At 38.7% G+C, this 22,096-nt stretch overlaps 1 protein-coding gene across 4 annotated transcripts in view; it reads right to left on the bottom strand.

Moving 5' to 3' along the window:
• Nucleotides 1–238: 238 nt before the first annotated feature.
• Nucleotides 239–22,096, bottom strand: part of LOC132381023 (AMP deaminase 2-like) — a 167,468-nt gene continuing 145,610 nt past the window's right edge. For all 4 annotated transcript variants that reach the window (XM_059950119.1, XM_059950116.1, XM_059950117.1 and 1 more), the window contains 6 exons: nt 20,095–20,221; nt 16,729–16,892; nt 15,356–15,476; nt 11,778–11,951; nt 9,560–9,670; nt 239–7,310 (listed from right to left, as the gene is read on the bottom strand). In XM_059950119.1, the coding sequence (XP_059806102.1) occupies nt 7,110–7,310; nt 9,560–9,670; nt 11,778–11,951; nt 15,356–15,476; nt 16,729–16,892; nt 20,095–20,221 (898 nt within the window). In that variant the 3' untranslated portion in view covers nt 239–7,109. The remainder of the gene's footprint in view (nt 7,311–9,559; nt 9,671–11,777; nt 11,952–15,355; nt 15,477–16,728; nt 16,893–20,094; nt 20,222–22,096) is intronic.

Below are 22,096 nucleotides of genomic sequence, written 5' to 3'. Positions count from 1 at the left end.
AAATGCAGTAAAAGCAACTAAGCCCAATAATGGTGGATAGAAGGAACTAAATATTTCTGATACAATTTACACATGGAGCTTCAAGTGAGATCATCCAATATAAAACATGATTTGACTGAGAAATTCCAGAACTGTTCTGTAGATGAAGCAGCCTGAGTAAAGTGGATCAGAAGTAGGATATGGGAACACTTACGGAAATAGTGCAGTGTAGAACAAAAACAGGTAACAACCAGCTATCTCTCTTTAAATGTTTTATTAATATTATATAAATTGCTATCTCTACTACAGCTGACCATTGTGATGGATGGTGGACTTCACTTCGTAAACAGCCTTGGTTAGGGATTATGTCACCAAGGTATTTTTACATTTTATAAATGAAAATACTGTACAAAGCATCACTATTGGCTATACACAACTAACCGTAAACTACCTGCTTTATCTTCATTGTAAAGAGAATGCTTAAGAAAGCACAAGCAGCTGTCTTGGGGACATTCAGCTGACCATCAGGTAAACAGCTAAGGAATAAGCGCATAGAAACTCTTAACTCATTTTGGTTATGTTGTGTAGTTGTGGCTGATTCTGTTGAATACAAGGGTACCTAATTGCAGAAGCAGATTAGGACAGCGAAGAGTAAATGAATTCCAAACTAACTACAATGTCGATAATCTGTACGTTTATACCTGTTCTGTGGGCATTTACAAAACTTATTCATGTTTTGATCTTCAATAGTACATAGGGGAAGGTAGAGCTATAACTCATTCAGCAAATCTGACAAAAGTTAATTAAGTGGTGAAAGATGGTTGCATACTTGTGTGCTATAGTAATACTGAGTTTAACTTTATCACAAACTGTAAGTTATAAATATAAAATGTGTGTAACATCTATAATCATCCAGTGCTCCATGAAGTGTTAGAATAGGTTATGTGTGAGTCAGAAACTGGAAAGTGCAACTCAGAACATAAATAATGTTCTCAACCTTTGTGTTTACCTTCAGTGGGAACTCCTAAGCTCTGGATCAGCTAGCAAGTAAAACTTGCATTTTTTTTTATTGATATTAAAAAAATTGTGTTCCTGCTTGTCTACAAGTGACCTATTACACAAACAAGAGAAAATCTGCAGATGCTGGAAATCCAAGGAACATAAACAAAATGCTGGAACAACTCAGCAGGCCAGGCAGCATCTATGGAAAAAAGTAGTCGACATTTTGAGCCAAGACCCTTCGGTAGGACTGGAGAAAAAAAAAAGATGAGTAGATGGGGAGGGGGAAGAAAAGCACAAGATGATAAAGGAAACTGGGAGGGGAAGGGATGAAGTAAAGAGCTGGTAAGTTGATTGGTGGAAGAGATGCAGGGCTGCAGAAGGGGAATCTGATAGGTGAGCATAGAAGGCCATGGAAGAAAGAAAAGGGAGAAGCACCAGAGGGAGGCGATGGGCAGGCAAGGAGATAAGGTGAGAGAGGGAAAAGGGGATGGAGACCAGTGCAGAAGGCAGGGGGGGGGGGGGCATTACCGTAAGTTGGAGAAATCGATATTCATGCCATCTGGTTGGAGGCTATCCAGATACACCCACTTCTTCTGGTGTACAGAGCATAGGTGTTCAGCGAAACAATCTACCAGTGGCCACTTACTTTAATACCAATTCCCATTTGCATTCTGATATGTCAGTACATGGCCTCTACTATCCTCACCTATCAGACTCCCCTCTCTCCAGCCCTGTATCTCTTTCACCAATCAACTTCCCAGCTATTTACTTCATCCTTCCCCCACCTTTTAAATCTACTCATCTTTTTTCTCCAGTCCTACCGATCAGTCTCAACCCGAAATGTCAACTGTACTTTTTTCCCCCATAGGTGCTGCCTGGCCTGCTGAGTTCCTCCATCATGTTGTGTGATCTATTGCACAAAGTCACTGTGATATTTATTTATTGAGATAAAGCATGGAATAGGTTCTTCCACCCAGTAATCTCCTGATTTAATCCTACCCAATCACAGGACAATTTACAATGACCAATTAACCTACCAACTAGTAGGTCTTCAGACTATGGGAAGAAACCAGTTCACCCAGAAGCAAGCCATGCAGTCACAGAGAGAATATATAAACTGAACCCAGGTCGCTGGCACTGTAAATCATTATGCTACCTGCCAACCTGTATCATGCACAGCCTGGAGTTAAAAATAATCACTCTGACATAGAAACAAAAAACATGTTTTGCTAAGGATCACTCTCAAAATATTAGTATTTCAAAGGTTATCCAATCCAATGTACCCTATCTGCTTATAATGTAGAAGACTTGACTATTGCATTTTTAACGGTTTTATTTTCAAGCAGAAATGTGATCTATGTTAGCGATCTAATGAATCTACTCAATTATTTTTGTTTTTTCAGTATTTCTAGCGAAGTGTGACATTTACTCTGTATGTAACAATAGGCTTGCAATTTAGAAATTGTGAAGTGGAACCATAATAGTTACAAGCACACACAAAATCTAATAAATCTTGATAGATTTGATTACATATAGGAAATTAACCTGTAGGCTTATCTGTTATAATGGGAGCTACCTGCAATGAAATATTTCTAGACCTACATGGGATTAGTCTTTGGTGAATTACATACAGCTAGATTTTTCTACCACAGCAATGGAATAACATAATCTTTGCCATTAACAGTTCCCATTTAAATCTCAAAATATGCTGTGCACTCAGATATTTTTACAAGAAAGCACTTTCAATATCTCTGCTTAGGATAAAACTACTCAGTGGCTTTCAAATACACCTGCTCGTCAATGCAAAAATATTATCAGCCAATTGTGGCAGAATTAAACACATAAACCATGCAGACGTGGTCAAGAGGTTCATTTGTGGTTCAGACCAAAGATCAGAATGGGGAAGAAATGTGGTCTCAGTGACTTTGACCGTGGAATGATTGTTGGTATCAGACGGAGGCTTTGAGTATCTCAGAAACTGCTAACCTACAGTCTCTAACAGTTTACAGGAAATGGTGCAAAAAAGACAAACGAACATCCAGTGAGTGACAGTTTTGTGGGCAAAAGTGCCTTGTTAATGAGAAGTCAGGGGAGAATGACAGTAACTCAAATAACCAGATGTTACAACAGTGTGCAGAAGAGCATCTCTGGACTCATATCACATCAAATTTTGAAGTGGATGGGCTACAGCAGCAGAAGACCAAACAGGGTTCCAGTCCTGCATCTAGCAAATTGGCCACTGAGTGTAGGTACCGTGGTTAAAAAATCCAAGGAAGTTCATCTTAAGACTTGCATTCTTAGTTCTATTGCATTTCTTTTTTTCCTATAAATGTCAGGAAGAAAATGTATCTAAAAAGTTTATATGTGCTTTGATAATAAATTTACTTGAACTTTGTTGATCAGCAAATAGGATACCCTGAATATCAGTGAATTGAATGGAATACCTAAAATTCAGTTTCCATAATTTGAACTAGTAATAGAGATGCAGAACAGAGATCCTGAATCATTAATTTTAGATAGAAATGAAATGCACATTAAAAACATAATGAATTGTACAGTCAGGCCATTGAGTTTGTGCTCATATACACATATTGCTCTCACATGAACCAACTCACCTGGTCCCTCTGAACTACCTGCTTTGTCTGGGCAACACTTTGTTGCCCACATTCTGAGACAACAATTGCACTTTGATCATTAGTTTGTCTGGAGTCAGCAACAATCTCTCAAACTTTATCCATTTCTAATCATTAACAAGAATAGCTTGGATTCAGCTAATCATAAGCCAGTACCATAGCCCTGATGATGGGTCTCAGCCGAAAGAATTAACTCTTAATTCCCCCCGACCGGCTGAGTCTCTCCAGCATTTTGTGTGCGTTGCCTTGAACTTCCAGTAAATGCAGAATCCGAAACATGAGATTCTGCAGATGGTGGAAATCGAGAGCAATATACACAAAATGTTGGGAGGAAATCTGCAGAACCTCTTATTTATATTTATTTATAGATAATAGTGCAGTATCAGCCCTTCAAGCCACACCGCCCAGCAAACCCCAATAACCTTGATTTAACCTTAACCTAATCACTGTTACAATGATTAATTAACCTACCCCATTTGTCTTTGGACTATGGGAGGAAACCAGAGCACCCGGGGAAAATGTGGAGGACGTACAGAGACACCTTACAAAGGATGCTCCTAACTCTAGTGCCTTGCACTCTTAATAGCGTCAGGCTAGCCACAATGCTATCAAAGCACCCTGCGTTCGCTATAACATCACTGTTAGGTTAGTTTACTGATTGTAAACTAAACATTTACCCACACCAGCTAGTGCCTCATTCAGCAGTAATTTTTTAGTTGGTTGCCTTTTAGTAACACTCAGAAGTCCATGTTGGACTAACATGCACCTGACTAATGATCTTTCAAGCAATGGGATGCACTGGCACAAAACTGCCAATTACAATCATTGGTTACTACAAAGCTGCACGGATTTATAAAAATACCAGTTAAGTTCAACCAATTCACTGTCACTTCACCTCTCTGCAAGTTAGTGAAACATTCCAAGATAGGTTTCATTTTATATAATAAAAGCTAGTTTTGCACCATGAAGTAACAGCCCGAAGGAGTCATTATTTAACTTATAAAACTTGTCTTTATAACCTAATCTCTGCAGCAACATTGAGACCCACAGTGCAAAATGTTTTTTTTCTCCTTTGATGATAGATTCCATGAATATCCATTAAGGGGTACTTTATACCTGGGTGATGGAAAATTAATTTGAGTTACATAAACAACAGTTCTGCTATTCTTTCTGAAAGTAAAGGCTCAGTAATGGAACCATCCACACATATGAGTTTGTCAGTAATAACTGCTTTTATAGCCATGCTATGAAAATGCTGGAGGAACTCAGCAGGTCAGGCAGCATCTATGGACAGAATAGACAGTTGACGTTACAACCAGGACCCTTCATCAGGACTGGAAAGGAAGGGGGAAGGGTCTGGGTCCAAACAGTCAACTATTTATTCCTCTCCATAGCTGCTGCCTGACCTGCTGAGTTGCTCCAGTATTTTGTGTGTGTTACTCTGGATTTCCCCATCTGTAGAATCTCTTGTTTAGTTTGTTACTGTTTATTGTAAGATAGGTCTTTTCTCTTGTATATTAATCAATTACCAGGATTTGACTAGGAAACAATAACTCCGGAAAAGAAATGGACTACATGTGCAGAAAAGCGCCACATATGCAATTTCCACCAACGCTCATTCACCGTAAGCAAGTTTTAAACTTGTTTCATTGCCACATCTGGATTGAAAAGCAATTGACAATGAGACCACATCAAATTCACTTTTAGCAAAAAGGATAATCCTAGAAAATAAGCCTGGCCTTAGACATGAACATCATTCAACATGACTACATGCAAACTATATGACAGAATTGCTGTGTAATGTCAGTGAAACTATGACGTATATCCTAAGCTACTGTTAGCAGATTAGAATAATGGACACCTCACTGTTTAACAGGAAATTACTGTAGTGCAGTGGCAGTACTTCAGAGAGCAAGAACAGACAGTTTCATAGTCACTGTTACCAGTGTTTTACTTAGTAATCATCTACTGTACGAGGCACAAAGCTGTCAAGTGGGCCGTGCAAAACTACTGACATTTTCTAAAACCGATTTATTGATATTGCCCTTTGCAAAGCTATCTGGGAACAAGATTCAAGGCTGATATGCTGAACTGCAGCTATCCATTAAAAGCAGCTTCAGTAATAATACCAGGCAATTTTCAGCTTATTTAAGGAGAGCCTGCAAATAATTATAACTAATACGCAAATGTATAAATACTCAAAACTAAGCCTATTTTTAAAAAAGAAACCAGCATCATTTATTAATGCACATACTGCAACACGCTCAAGTCTGTGACTAATGTTGAATGGAATACATTTGGGGAACTGTCTAACTTACTTGAGATTGGAGCTAAGGTCATGGATGAATGAGGTCATGGGTTGACCAGTTACACATTAGTTCTGCCCGGGACTGGATACAGAAAACCATAGATTAATCATTAATTAGACACATTCTTTCCTTCTGAAAGCCTCATACCCAATAAAATTGCGATGGAGTCAAAGGTAAAACTTCAGAATACTGAAGACGTCAGGAAGTCTGAGGACATTCAAAAGGTTATGGAGAACTTGAAGTTTAATCAATTTAGTCTACAAGGCATAAATACCAGCCAAAAAAAACTGACAGGACTAATTAATGATGACGAGATAAATTACTAGTCTCAAAAGTTTTGTTTTCTGGGATGAGTGTTGAAGAAGCTTGGTACAGAACAGCATAACATTTGAGATTGAAGAAAAATTAAGTTCAGTGGGAACAATACCATCTCTGATGATATGGTAGCTCTTGAGTACAGTAATGAACAGTCATAATGTGCTCCTAAATGCTGGAGTGAAGCGTGGATTCAACAACTTCCTCCAATGCACAAATAATAAGCCAATGCTGAAATTCCCAACAGAATAGACGGAAAGTTTAAAAAAAGGAAATGATTGTTTACAACGCTCATGAGATCACCCCGATTTAGCAGTAAACATATATAAGGGCGCTCACTGTGCACAGTATTAACAAAAAAAAACCTATTTGATTTCTAAATATCCAAGTCTCACCATGCTTGTGGTAATGCTACTTCATCTTTTAATACTATGCAGAGGTTAACGGTCATAAAGCCGGTGCTCCTACACAACCAAAGCATCTCTGGGAATGCAGGGAGGTAGATCTTTTGGGAACAAGCCAAAAGAATCGTCATGGTCACAGTCATGAGGAAAATAATGTGGTGTGAATGTTACCCACCTACCTTGGACAGCTCTGACATTCAGTCAAAAAACTTGTCCAAAAGGAGCAATCAATTATATTTAAAATCATTCAGGCATTACTATAAAATCAATCATAATGCAAGGTAGAAATCATTGTGTGTATGCCAGATGGACAACTTTACAAATAGATTCAAATTCAGAAGTTCCAAGGAACAATAGTTAATGATATACAGAGGGTAAACAGTCAGATACTCTAGCAGTCTACAGGTGATTTTAGTTAGAATGTTTTAAACGACTGCCCTTCCATGTGAAGGCCATCGTGCATTTCATTATTCAGACAGCGGAGTCATGTTTATTGATTCATTCTCCCATCGTTCTGCAGTGATTAATGCCTGTGTGATCAAGTTCAACTCTTCACACAGGGTTTCATGGCGGTAGCCAACTCGGATATCTGGGACATTGGTGCGACGGATATCATTGCCCTCTATGCTCTCCTTTTGGTAGTTTGGTCCAAGCCAGTAACCTTTTATCTAGAATGTAAAAGGAACATTTATTTCCACCATTGTAGAGGCTCAAATCTAGTACAAGCAATTTTGATCAAGCTCAAAGATTATGAAACAAACATAATCAGAAATGATACTTGCAGTAATCAGAGAGTAGGGAGAAAGCATGGGGCCTGCTCAGAGGATGATGAAGGTTAATTCAATGATAAATCAGGAACAGAAATAGAAGCAAAGGGGAAAAGGCAAGATGAAACAAAAAACAGCTTTTTTAAAATTCTGAAATTTAGAACCTTAGGACATGAGGATGCACATTTCTAATGGATAACACTAAAGTAAGACTTAGACCATGCTTAAAAGTTTGACTGTTTCCTCTGAATCCCAAATGATCATGTTGAATAGAATTTTATCAGCCATTCCTTGAACAGACATCTTGCTAAGACTGCTATTGAGCCAAGCATTTCAGAAAGATCTTAGACCAATATTTAACTCCACAAGGTCACAGATTTCCACTGCATAGTGGCAAATATCCAGTAATTGATGCATCAAGCTGGGTTTTATCCAAGTTAAATGGTAGTTTCTTTTTTTTTTACTATTTTAACCATTTCTATGAAACTTCGACTAAGGGAACTGCTGCATAATTGGGCCAAAATGTACTGGTCCCAATGCATCCAGATTAACTGGAATCCACTACATATAATTTTCTTGTAACTAACTACACTTTTTATTAACTTATTTTGAAAGAAAATTTGAGTCCATGACTTCTTGAAGTAAATTTAAATCTTCCCTTGTTTGATCAATATTAACTGCTTCTGCCTACTCTCTTCAGGGAGTCTGTTTAATAGATTTACCATTTGCTTGCTTCTAAAACTGAACTGCCAGCTTGTGCAAAGTGAAACTCCTGGGTCGGCACCTCCTGACCCAGAAGAAAGAGTTTTATTGCTAATTCTGATTACAGCTAAGGTGCTAATTCCTCATTTACTGGGATTAGTTAGCAAGTTAATTTTGAACAACTGATTCAATTACTGGATGCTAATTTGACAACTCTCAATTTCACCTGAACTGCATCTCAAGCACACTTCACTATCATGGCTGATTTGACAACAATCTCAATGTCAAGTCCATCTCCTTACACATCACAAAACTATTTACTTCTGAATTAACGGAAATCAAACTCTCTGCTTCCACTACCTATTACGATATAAAGATACTATAAGAATGCAAGTAAAAGTGGAGTATCTGAACAATTATTACATAATCAAAGGTGATCTTTTGTTAGCAACTAATCCTTTTGTCATTTATAATCTTCAGTTAGCATATCAGCAATGGACAGGGTTATTCAAGCTCTTACTTTTTATAATAGTTGTATTAAAAGCGAACAAAAATAGGGAATATTGTTGCATTCAAAATTTACAAAATATACATTGTGGCCTCCAAGTGAATAGCATAATCATTAAAATGTAACACATTCAATGGAAGTAATCAGGATTTTAAGAGTTGATTAGTTTCCCGAGGAAGTTACACAAAACTCAATTATGCTATCATTATAAAGTTTAGAAAACCTGCCTTTAAAAGCCATCAGTATGAAAAAAAAGTCCTACTTTCCGAGAAAAAAAACACAGCAGGATTCTTAAGTTGGTAAGTTCCCAACGGTAGTGCCAGAATGAGCATTGCAGCAAAGGTGTGGCTATATTTTAGATATACCAGATACAGCCAGGTGGCTGAGGAAGAATAACCAAGTGCAAAAGGACCAACTGTACCAAATCAGTAGATTGTCAGTAGCTCTGGTGAACTGGCAATTAGATTGCACTTGGTTCATCTGTGAAGCACCAGTTGGTTTGATAGTGTAAAGGTTACAGATCACTGCCTACATATGCTAAGATGATTATGTTATGGGATGGTTTGCAGCTGAAATGGAGGGGACCAAAATTGTGGGCTGAAGGGCCTGTACTGTTCTATGTTATATCCTTGTGAGAGGTTTGCTGGTGCTGCCTGGAGTGATTCTAACTAGATTTTAAGGGGGACGGGAGCCAGAGTAACAGGGCAGCAAGTGGAATGGCTCTGGAAAAAGTAGATGTTAAGACCACATCTGAAGATGAAAACTGGTTGGTTGAGCATAGTGGGACTAATGTTCTGACCTCCAGCGGTGTAGGACTTACTATAAATTTTTAGCCCACTGCAGTTGGACTTGAATCTACAACCCTCTGATTCTGAAAATAGCCGATACCCAATTCTGCAAAACCTTATTGAATGTGAATCAGCATCTTAATGCCAGTTACCTTGTGAGAGAAGCCGCTCATTATTACACTGTTCCGTGCCAGCTCACACATGTCACAAGAGCTCAACTTCCATACCTGGGCAGCTATGCTATACTCTTCCATTAGCGGCTCCTGAGGGAAAAACAAGCATGTTAAAATCAGATGTAGAGTATTAAACTGGAGGTTTAAAAATAAACTAACAAAATACAAAGGAAGTTAAGGAACCACAAAAACAGAACACATCTGAAAGTTCAAGCTCCGGATAGAAAGAGGGTTAACATTTTACCTCAATGACCTTTCATCAGAATGTAGGTTAACTCTTCCCTTGCTGGCTGCCCTACTGAGAATTTCTAGTACTTTGTTTTATTTCAGCTTCCTACCATTTTGCTTTTGTAATTCAGCAGAAGTGAAGGCTCATTCTGTGTAGCGATCACAGCAGTGAGAATAATGCACAGTGAAGCAAAAATCAGTTGAATGACACTGAAGTGGAAGTTACATTCTAAATGGCTAATGAAAGGTGAGCTAGCCTGTAAACCAATTATCTAAAAGATAGGGAAAAATACTCCAGCTGTTTTAAAGGTTCCTCGAACAGTATGATACCCTGTCGAGTGTTGTAATGGTTTAATGCTTCTGAAATGAAGTGCCTGTGTTTATAGCATTTTTATCATGAGACCTGTGAATGTTCTGTTTAAATACGTTTTACAATGTTCCTCAGATTTGTTACTTTAACTTGAATCATCAGAACAGCTGAGCCCTCTAAGACTGGCTCCTATGTTCAAATGGCAGAACTATAGATTAAATGTGTCAGCATTAAATCATTTAAGATGTTCCATATTTATCCAGGTACCCATCAGGCAATGCAAGGACCGATTCAATGAAAAGATAATTTTCATCTGTACAAAAGCATGGCATATATCAAGACATATATATATTACAGCCATACACTTGCTCACATATTTGATAAAAGTGGATTTTAAATAACTTCAAACCCTGTGAGGGGAGAAAAAGTAATTTTCTCAAAGTAGATTCAAAGAGACAATTTAATTCTCACTATCTGCAATGGAAGCTGGTACAACTAAATAGAAGTTACAACAATCTACTGTGTAGAGTCCAAGAGCTACAATCACTCAACAGTACAGGAAATGAGTGATTATATTTGTTAGAAGCTTAGAGATTCTAATCGCAAGCTGAGAGGAATGTCAGGTCAAATAAATCTCTCTGATTTGTGGTGAACATGATGTCCATTTTCACGATCTCAAGCTTTTAAAAATAAACACCTCAAAAAAGATTAAATGCATAAAATGGTTCCTGAACCGTCCTGCTCTTCTCATCCATCCCATAGTAACACATTGCATGGGGCTGCTGCCCATACATTTCAATCTCAACTTCCAGTGGTGCCTGTGCAGTGTTTGTGTTATCCCCGTGACTGCATGGGTTTCCTCCAAGTGCTGTGCTTTTTCCCCCCACATCCTAAGATGTATCAGTTAGTAGGTTCACAGTCCATTGCTAATTGGTCTTAATATGTAAAAAATAATATTAGAATCTCAGAAGGAGTTGATGGGGACGTGGGAGAGTAAAATGGGAGTAGTTAAGGACTTGTTTGTGTCCAGGACAAAGAAGCAGACAGGAAATAAAATCATTGCAGACACCGTCTGGCCTGCAAAATGCCTTTTCCAAAACCTCCCTTCTGGAAAGAGCTATTAAAACAAAATCTTCACATCATCTTAAAAGTTTCTTCCCCCAGGAAGTTAATCTGATCAACCATTTTAGTTTGACCCCACACCCACCCCATCTATTACCCCAGTGACTGCACTGAAAGCACTTTAATCCACTGTTTGTAATGCACTTTACATTGAAAAGACATGCTGGTATCTATATATTTATGTACATTTTATTATATATCTGTCTTACAGATATACCTATACCTCTAACTTACTTTTATACAATTCTTTATAATTATTCAATGTTGTGTGTCACACCAACACACCACAGTAAATTCCGAATACATATCAAATATATATAGTGAACCAAAGGTGGTCCTTGGTCAATGTAAATATGTGTTTCATAGTCAGCATGGCCTCAATGAGTGAAGGGTTTGATTCTGTGCTGCATGACTCTAGAACTCTGAATCTTCATCTTGACATTTCTTTAGTGTTGATACCTGTGACCATTAGTTCACCATTCTTACAATACTATTGTTAAGAATCTGGAGATTTTCCCATCTAACTGCTTGTCTAACCTTGGTAAAGTGAAACTGCAGAGGATCATCTGTGGAGAGAGACACCATAAGACCACGGGAGAGATACTCAGGTAGTGGGTTTCTGTGGTAACTCAGAAAAAGACTGTTGTTGCTCAGAGGAGACATTGCAATTCCGATCTGATCCAGGTAATACAGATACTGCAACACTGGAGCCTGCAAAAGGGACACAAACAATAAAAATTCCAAAATATACCAAAGGCATCACATTGGACACATTTAACTTGGTACCTTCCAAATAAGCATATTTCTTAATAAAGCATGCCTGCATTAGAAAACAAAACATTTCACAAGCACTGAGAGCATAGAACAGTACATGCCCTCCCGCCCATGATATTGTGTCAATCTTCTAACCTACTCTAAGATCAATCTAACCATTCCTTCCCGCAGAGCCATCCATCTTCTTTTCATATTCTCAGACAAGTAAGAAATGTACACCCCCTGGACTGCCTCAACTCTTCAAATCCAAGTCCTGTCCTAAAGCTGCAGTACCTTGGACAATTATGTTGCCATTACTTCTTCCTCCAACATCTCCACATCAGAAAATCAGACAGAAGACTAATCAACAGAAGACTCTTTCATGTCAATGTGAAAACAGATCTCCACAAAATGATCTAAATTGATGACAAATATAAAACTCAAAATAATTGAATTGCCTTTATTTCTTACATCCTTCACATACATGATGAGTAAAAATCATTATGTCTCCATCTAAATGGGCAATGAGCAATCATAGTAATGCATAATTATTTATAATAAATAGAATTGTCGATGTAATATAGAGTACACTCAAATCAGCATGAATTCATCAGTCTGATGGCTTAGTGGAAGGAGGAGTTACAAGTTTCAGTGGCTCACTTGGGAGAGACTGCACATACAACTGTTGCCTGGGTGCTTCACCAGTTGCAACTTTAGGGGAGAGTGGCAAAGAGAAAGCCACTGTTGAAAAAAAACTCACATGAGATCTCAGCTAAGGTTTGCCAGAAGGCATCTGAAGTCAGCTCGAAGAAGTTCAATGGTCTGATGAAACCAAAATTGAACTTTTTGGCCATCAGGTTAAATGCTTGCAACACACGCAAAATGCTGGTGGAATGCAGCAGGCCAGGCAGCATCTATAGGAAGTACAGTCGACGTTTTGGGCTGAGACCCTTTGTCAGGACTAACTGAAAGAAGAGATAGTAAGAGATTTGAAAGTAGGAAGGGGAGGGGGAAATCCAAAATGATAGGAGAAGACAGGAGGGGGAGAGGTGATTAAGAGCTGGAAAGGCGATTGGCAAAAGGGATACACAGCTGGAGAAGGGAAAGGATCATGGGAGGCCTAGGGAGAAAGAAAAGAGGAGGGGAACACCAGAGGCAGATGGGGAACAGGCAAGGAGTGATTGTGCGAGGGGCAGAGAGAGAGAAATTTCCTTGTGTTTGCAGATTAAATGCTTGGTTTGGATTAAGCACAACACCACATATCATCAAAAACACACTACCCATACTGTGAAGCATGGTGGTGGTTGCATTGTGCTGCGGGGACGCTCCACTGTAGCAGGCCTCGAAAAACTTGAGGGTGAATGCAGCAAAATACTGAGAAATCCTGGAGGAAAAACTGATGCATTCTGCAAGAGAACTGCAACTTGGGAGAAGATTTGTATTCCATCAAGAAAATGACCACAAGCATAAAGCCAAAGCTACACAGAAATGATTTAACAACAACAACAAAGTTAATGTCCTCAAGTGGCCAAATCAGAGTCCAGACCTCGATCCCCATGCAATCTGATAGAGCCTGTGCAATTTTATAAAGAAGAATGGGGAAAAAGTGCAACGGCCAGATGTGCAAAGCTGATAAGAGACCTATCCACACAGACTCATGGCTATAATTGCTGTTAAAGGTGAATCTAAATATTGACTTGAAGGGGGCGAGTAATTATGCAATCAATTTTGTATATAATCATTGTAATAAATTTAGACCAATTTGTAGAAAGTTGTTTTCATTTTTTTTTTACACACACAATTATCTTTTCTGTTCATCAGGGTCAAAAAAGCCAAATTAAATCCACTGTGATTCAATGTTGTAAAACAGCAAAGTATAAAAATTTCCAAGGGGGTGAATACTCTTTACAGGCACTGTTCCACCACAGTCCTCAGTCCCCTATCATTTACTGTGCAAGACAATAGGACCTGATTGGTCCCACTGAAGTGTAAAACCTCACACTTTCCTGTATTAAATTCAATATCCCATTTTCCAGCCCATTTTTCCAGTTGATGCACATCCCCCTGCAAGCCACGCTAGCCTTCTTCACTATTTTCACTTCATCCACAAATTTGCTGATCCAGTTAACCACACTATCATCCAGATCACTGATATAGATGACAAACAAAGGAACCAACACCGATCCCTGTGACACACCACTAGTCACAGGCCTCCAGTCGGAGAGGCAACCTTCTAATACCACTCTCTGGCTTCTCCCACAAAGCCAGTGTCTAATCCAATTTACCTTATGCTGAATGCCAAGCAAGTGAACCCACTTGACCAGCCTCCCATGCAGAACCTCGTCAAATGCATGAAGTCCATACAAACAGCATCCACTCACTGCCTTGCCTTCATCCACTTTCCTAGTGACTTCCTCGAAAAACTCTTAAGATTGGTTAGACATGACTTGCCACACACAAAGCCATGCTGACTATCCTTAATCAGTCCATGTTTATCCAAATACCAGCCCTATCTCTTTAAATATTTACTTTGAAACTAATGACATTGTGGTCACTGGATACAAAGTGTTCCCCTACATATATTTATGACACAAATGTTGGGGGTGTTGTGGATAGTCTGGAGGGTTGTCAGAGGTTTCAGCGGGACATCTATATGATGCAGAACTGGGCTGAGAAGTTACAGATGGACTTTAACCCAGATAAGTGTGAAGTGGTTCATTTTGGTAGGCCACTTAGGAAGACAGATATAAGACTCTTGGCAGTTGGGACTTCTGATACGTACCGATAAAGGAAATTTTTCTGAACACATCTGATGAACTCTATCCCATGTAGTCCGTTTATAGTAGGGGGTTCCCAGTCAATATGTGTAAAGTTAAAAATCATTTACTTTAGGAACCTTATGTTTCTCGCAAAGGTCTGTGATCTCTTTACAAATTTGTTCCTAAGTCCCTCAGACTGTTAGGTGGTGTGTAATACACGAACGTGGTCATATCTTTCTCATTGGTCAGTTCCACCTGTAACGCCTCACTAGTCAAGTTCTCCAGTCTGTCCTGGTAGAGCACTGTCTTGCCATTTTCCCTGACTATAACATGATCCCTCATCCTTTCTTCCCTTCTGCTCTGTCACATCTAAAGCAATGGAACCCTCAATATTGAGCTGTCAGCTCTACCCATCTTGCAACCAAGTCTCACTATTGGTTACAACATCATAATTCCACGTGCTGATCCTTGCCCTGAGCTCATATGCCTTTCCTACAATACTTCTTGCATTGAAGTATACACAGCTCAGGACACTAGTCACACCTGGCTCTAGCTCAAGTACAATAAAGAACTTGGGTGTTTAGGTAGCACTTTTGCTCATACCTTTCGAAGCAGAAGACCATGCGAGATGCTCTGTGAAAGCATGAATCCAGAAATGAGATGGTGAATGGGGCCAGCCTCTCCGCAATGTGGCCGCAAAACAAACACATTGAATCCTCTTTTCCTGCAGAAAAATAATGACAATGATAACAGCCCTATGCCAACACCTTCCCTAAAAATCAAGCATCAATTTCATTACTCACATCCCAAGTTTAGACGTCTTTGATTGAAGGGAAAAAGGTATGTTGACAGGATGAAAGATTTCAGTGGGAGGAGACTCCTGTGTTTACTTAACACCACTACAGCCATGGTGGACCAAATCGGCATGTGTCTGCATTGTAAAATTCTACACAATTACCTCAGAAAAAATATACTTCTCTTGATTTACTCTGAATATTGCTGTTCCAAACAATAATCATTGGATCAGCAGCATTCATTAATCAAGTGAGGAGCCGCATGTTCTTTCTGATAAGGTACAGTACATGTCATTAAATTAAAACAATGAAAACTTAAGAATTCTTTTTTAAGCAAAGGTGGGGCTAACCTATGACTAAATTTTCTGAACATAGAACAGCACAGTATGGGCCCTTAAGCCCAGGATGTTTTGCTGACCCTTAACCTACTCCCCTAATCTAACCCTTCCCTCCTGCAAAGCCCTCCATTTTTCTGTCATCCATAGTGCTGTGAAATATAACAATCAATGAAAAGTTACAAAGACTGCCAATCAATAGGCAAAATAAGATCATCTGTGCAAATACTAATTAAATAAATAATACCAAGAACATGAGCTGTAGAATCCTTGGAAGTGAGTCCATAGATTGAGTTTACCAATTGCAAAACCCAACCTGACTGGGTTAACTAAACTTAAACTGAGCCAAAGGACTATTTTTATCCTATTCTATTTATTTGTTAGATCATAAGACATAGGAGGAGAATTACACCACTCAGCCCATCAAGTCTGCTCGACAATTTCATCATTTATTATCCCCCTCAATACCATTGTCAGTGCTTCTCCATGTAACCTTTGGCACCTTCATTAACCTGTGAATTCTACTGTGAACGCCTGCAAGAAAATAAATCACTGTGTTTTTCTAGTGACATATACACACTTAGAAATTTAGGAGGAAAACTGCAGATGAGACCTGAAAGCAATTAGAGCTAGTCACATTGTCTGAGCAGATAAACTCATGACCAATATAACTTATTGTGTCTTGGAATGTAACAAGTAATACTTTAAAGATGATTCCCTTTATTATTCTAGAACAGGGGTTCCCAACCATTCCTTATGCCATGGATTAATAGCATTAAGCAAGGGGTCCATGGATCCCAGTTTGGAACACCCCTGCTTTCGATTGTAGAAATGAGGAAGCCCTTACTTGCGAAGGTGATTCAGCACAGTCATGTTAGCATACATGTAGTAAAGATAATAGGCGTAAGGTGGGTTATCATCTTCGGTCCAATTCACGGGCAAAGGGCTATCTGCATTGAAAATGTGATGTTCTGGTTTGGACTCATCATCAACGCTATCAAAACCCACAACCTGCAAAAGCAGATAACCCCAATGATTACATACATTCCTCCAAGTTTTTCTCCTTAAAGCTGCTATAAATGGCTAGACAACACATTGTTCCATTAGCTGTGAATTCTCACACAATTCATTAAAGACAGCAATGGAGGATTGTACCAATAAACTCTCAGTGCTCCAGCATCAGAAGGATTTAGAAATTACCCTTGATTACTTGACACAGATTTATTTGAAGAGTCAGAAGTTTGTATGGTAAGTGTCTGGGATATGAACCAGGGGAGGTGGTGGAAGCACCTACAACAGTTAGTAAAACTATTATCACTAATTAGGTGTAGCAATGGAGCTGGACTTATCGTGTATTGTTGTGTTGTCACCTCGACTTGTTGCGTACCATTGTGCCAAGATCCAACAAACTGAGTGAGTGATTATTTGGGACATCTTTTACTGGGATTGCAAGACCCTGGTAATGTACAACACTGCAAGTCCATTCATTGGCGAGGCTAACTGCAGGGGAGCTGTGTTACCTCAGTTGCAGTGAGGACTAGGCCTCGGCTCTGGGCTTGCAGCTGCCCAGGGCTTCCAGAGGGTGTGCTGAAATCTATACTTTGGTTGGGGGCTGAGCTCTTCAGTTGGTGTAGCTTTCTGGTGTTCACTTGGTGCTGTTCTCTAGTATTTGCTCACAGGAAGAACAAGCTGGACCAGAACCATCTACACTTACGCCACTCAGGAACTTCAACTATATTTTTTTCTTTGTGTTTTTCTGAAATTGTAGCCACATATGCTATTTGCACTATGTGCTGTCGGTAATGTGTTTTATACCTTGGCCACCCAAAAATAAATAATAAATAAAATTGCTGTTTCGTTTGCGTATATTCATGCACACTGGAATGATAATTAAGTTTGAATTAAGAGGCACTTGGACAGTCACATGAATCTGACTATCAGTCACACAATCTTTGTATATCAGTCATATAAGGTTCTGAGGGGGTGGGGATGTAAACCATGTGCAGCCAGGTAAGATTAGTTTAAATTGGAATCACGGTCAGCACAGAGATCAGGGCCAAAGGGCCCATTTCTGTGTTCCACGGGAATGACAAATTAATAGAAAACATAGTTAATTAGGAAAGTAGTGGAATTTTCATAAGTATCTATTGCAAAAGCATAGATACAATGGATATGTCTAGAAACTGGGATTAGGCTCTATGCTAAATAAGCACATACTTAGCACACCATATAATAATCTCACCGAAAAATGTTCAAAATTCCAGCTTAGCAGGGCACAGAATTGTTCACTATTTCTTCACTGATTACCAAGTTAAATTAAGTTGTCAATTAATTTTGATGCAGAGCATGTCATTATTTCATCAAGTATTAGCACAGCAGTATGATGTGCATCCACAATGCAAAAGGTTCAAGTTGAACATTAAACAAGCTCAAATTAATTACTTAGCAATGATAAGAGATACATTTCTTTCTTATTACAGATTCTAAACAGCTTTTATTGACATGAAACAAATTAAAATTCCAGAAAACTGTGGAGCAACAAGAGTTAATACAGTGGATTCTGGTTAATCCCGGAAGCTGCTTATTTGGGACAACTCTTAAAGAACAAAAAGCAATTGTGAAAATAGCTGAGATTCCATTTGGGGCAAATTGACGTTTAACTGGGGCAGGAAACTATTGCCCTGATAGTTTCTTACTCGTCTTAGAGATGTGCACTTATGTGGCCATTAGACACTACACCATGCTTAGAGTAAACAGTTCTTAAATAGCATCAGTTGCATATACTCCTGTTCAAAAGCAGTAACTCACTGATAGTTGGAGAGAAATAAGCAGTAAGGCAATTCAGCATTGTTTTGATTCACTGCAGTTTCAAGCATTCAGGCTTCAAGATGCCACAAACGGCCGAAAATAAAAACAAAATAATTTAACTACTTCAACAAGCTAGGAGCTACAAAGAATTTGAAGATATCAACAGTTATTAATCATCAATAACACTTTTTCTAAGGCAAATTGTGGTAAACTATCACTGCACACAAAGAAGAGGCAAGCAAAGGTAAAGCTGACTCGCGGGTTGAGCCGTTTTGGTGTATTGCATAGTCAGAGTGTAACAGGTTTGAGACAAAGACAGTGTTACTGTCAGAGATGCAGCTGGAGTAAGCGATTTGGAGAGGAATCGAGGTGGAGGCATTCACCTAAACTGGGTGCAAGATTAGATAGCTTGAAGCACCAAGCCTACTTAGAAAGGTTGAGAAGGACTTCGGGCTGGGCAGTGAGGCCTTTGCCCAGATAGTATCGCTGCAGCAGGGACCAACTCCTGGTGTGGTACCGACACAGTGAGCAATTTAAATGCCAGCCCAGATAGACTGGAAAGGTATGGTGTCAGGACCAGAGGCGAGGGTCAGGCCGATGTTGCTCGCTCCTACGTGATGCTCATTCCTTTCTCCGCAGTGCAGAGGCTGACATGCTGCTCCAGCTGCTACGTGCCTTGTGTCCGTGAACTTTGCAGCAATTTGTCTGGCTATATGATGAACTGAGACTGAGGCTTTGGGTCTACTCTGGGGATTTGGGTCAATCTTTTGAACTTATTATTCAAAAGACTGCAGCAGCATGTGCTGAATTCCTCTGTCAATTACTATTAGGAACTAATACAGTTTTATAGTACTGTAGTAGTATTGGTAGTGTTTTCTTTCTTTTTCCAATATTTTTATTGAATTTCATATACACAAATACAGAATTCATAAGGATACTTATTAGAAATCAAGATAGCACAAAATGCACTATATATAAATCGCACTGATACAATCACAGTATCCAAAATAGATGATCAATCAAATAAAATAAATTGAATAATGAAATACAATAGTATGGTTAATTATATTATTAAAAAAACTACACCCCTTGGTAGTGCTTTAATTTGTTCTGCATTTTATTTAAATACATAATTTGTTACTTAGTTAAATGGTAGTTTATGTAATTTATATATATATTTTTTAACTATTTTCATGAAACTTTGGTTAGTTGAGGCAGCCACTTAATTGAGCCAAAAAGCTCTGGTTTTGACATGTCCCAATTAGCAGGAATTCACTATAATGATCTGTCACACAAATGAAACTAAAATAATGAGATTTCTTTTCAATAAAGCAAAATGCTAAATTTCTACTCCATTGCCTCTGATAATACTGAACGATACCACCATCATTCTAATAATACTCACATGCTGAAGGAACAAGTGAAGCTCTGGGTGATTGCGAGGATTAATTGTTGCTTCAAAAATAGGAAGAAATATGTTCTCCAACATGTCCTGGAAGTTGTTTAGCTGTTTCTTTGTACGGAAGACATCGCTGAAAGCAAATGATTGCCAAGTTCATCTTTTCATTGATTTTACAGCATGCATTATCTCAGCAGACAAGCTTAGATTAATATGAAAGCAATTGTACCAAATGGATTTACATAAAGTAAAAGTCGATTTAAGTACATAATCAAGTGCTTATTTATGTTTCTATTCTATAAGTCAGAAGCTGTACCAAACAAGTCCGTTGTGCACAGCTAATACTTAAAGATGGGGAACTGAAGGAGTATGGTTGAGTTGAGTTGTTCTTCTATCTTGGCAATTCATTGGCAAACGTTTTGTCACCATACGAGGAGACATCATCAGTATGCTGTTAAGTTGGCTACTGTGTGTGTTTGTTTTACAGCTTCTGTTATTATTAGGCAAATCTATATGTATTTTGAAGGTATATTTGGAAATAATATATTTATATACACACACACACACACACAGTTGCAGGAAAAAGCTTGTAAACCGCAGTTATCTGATTTTCTGCACTAATTACTCATAAAATGTGGTCTGATCTTCATCTATGTCACAATAATAGACAAACACAATCTGCCTAAAGTAATAACACACAATTGTACTACTTCTCATCAATACTGAGTACACCATTTAAGCTATCACAGTCTAGCTTCAAAGAAGTAATTGAACCTCTGGAGTAATGCTTTATCCAAAAGCTATTTGAAGTTCCAATCAATAAATTCTGAAGGAGGTGAAAAAGAACCCAAAGGTAACAGCAAAAGACCTGCAGAAATCTCTAGAACTTGCTAAAGTCCCTCTTCATGTGTTCACTACAAGAAAAAGACTGAACCAGAATAGTGTTCATGGAAGGACACCACGAAGGAGAAACCACTGCTCTCCTACAACAAATGCTGCGGTCTCAAGTTTGCAAATGACCACCTGGATGTTCCACAATGCTCTGTGGACAGATGAGACAAAAGTTGAACTTTTTGGGCAGATGTGCACACTGCTACGTTTGGAGGAAAAAGGGCACTGCACCCCAATACCAAAACCTCATGCCAACTGTGAAGCATGGTGAAAAAAGTATCAAGGTTTAGGGCTGCGTTGTTGCCTCAAGGCTCAGACAGGAACAATTAATTCCAAATTGTAACAGACATTTTACATGAGCATGTCAGGGTAGCAGTCAGTCACCTGAAACTTAATAGAAGTTGGACAATGCAACAAGACAATGATCTAAAATACAAGAATAAATCAACAAAAGAATAGTTTAAAAAGAAGAAAATTTGTGCTTGGTAATGGCCAAGTCAAGAGTCCAGACCTTAACCCAATTGAGATGCTGTGGCATGACCTGAAGAGGGCTGTTCATACAAGGTATCCCAGAAATATTGATGAACTAAAACAGTTTTGTATGGAGGAATGGTCTAAACTTCCTCCTTACTGTTGTGCAAGTCTGATCAGCAGCTATCAGAAACGTTTGGAGTTTAATGTTGCTAAAGGAGGTCCTACCAGTTATTAAATACAAGGGTTCACATACTTTTCTCAACATGGACTGTGAATGATGTGTTCAATAAAGACAAGAAAAGTACAATTGTTTGGTGTGTGCTATTCATTTAGACAGATTGTGTTTGTCTATTATCGTGACTTAGATGAAGATGCATATTTTAGAGTAATTAATGCAGAAAAACAAGTAATTGCAAAGGGTTCGCAAACTTATTTAAGTTGTGATAGACTGAGAAATGTTGATGTACAAGGGAACCTGGTGTTCTTGTACAACAGTCATTAAAACTGATATAGTAAGGAGCCCGAAGACACACACTGAGCATTTTAGGAACAGCTTCTTTCCCTCTGCCATCAAATTTCTGAATGATTCATAAATGCTACCTCACTACATTGATCTCTTTTTGTACTTATTAAATATAATTTC

This window comes from Hypanus sabinus, chromosome 25, assembly GCF_030144855.1.
Source record: "Hypanus sabinus isolate sHypSab1 chromosome 25, sHypSab1.hap1, whole genome shotgun sequence".
NCBI lineage: Eukaryota > Metazoa > Chordata > Chondrichthyes > Myliobatiformes > Dasyatidae > Hypanus > Hypanus sabinus.
The sequence above is the reverse complement of the archived record's forward strand: the minus strand, read 5'-3'. Positions and strand labels throughout refer to the sequence as shown.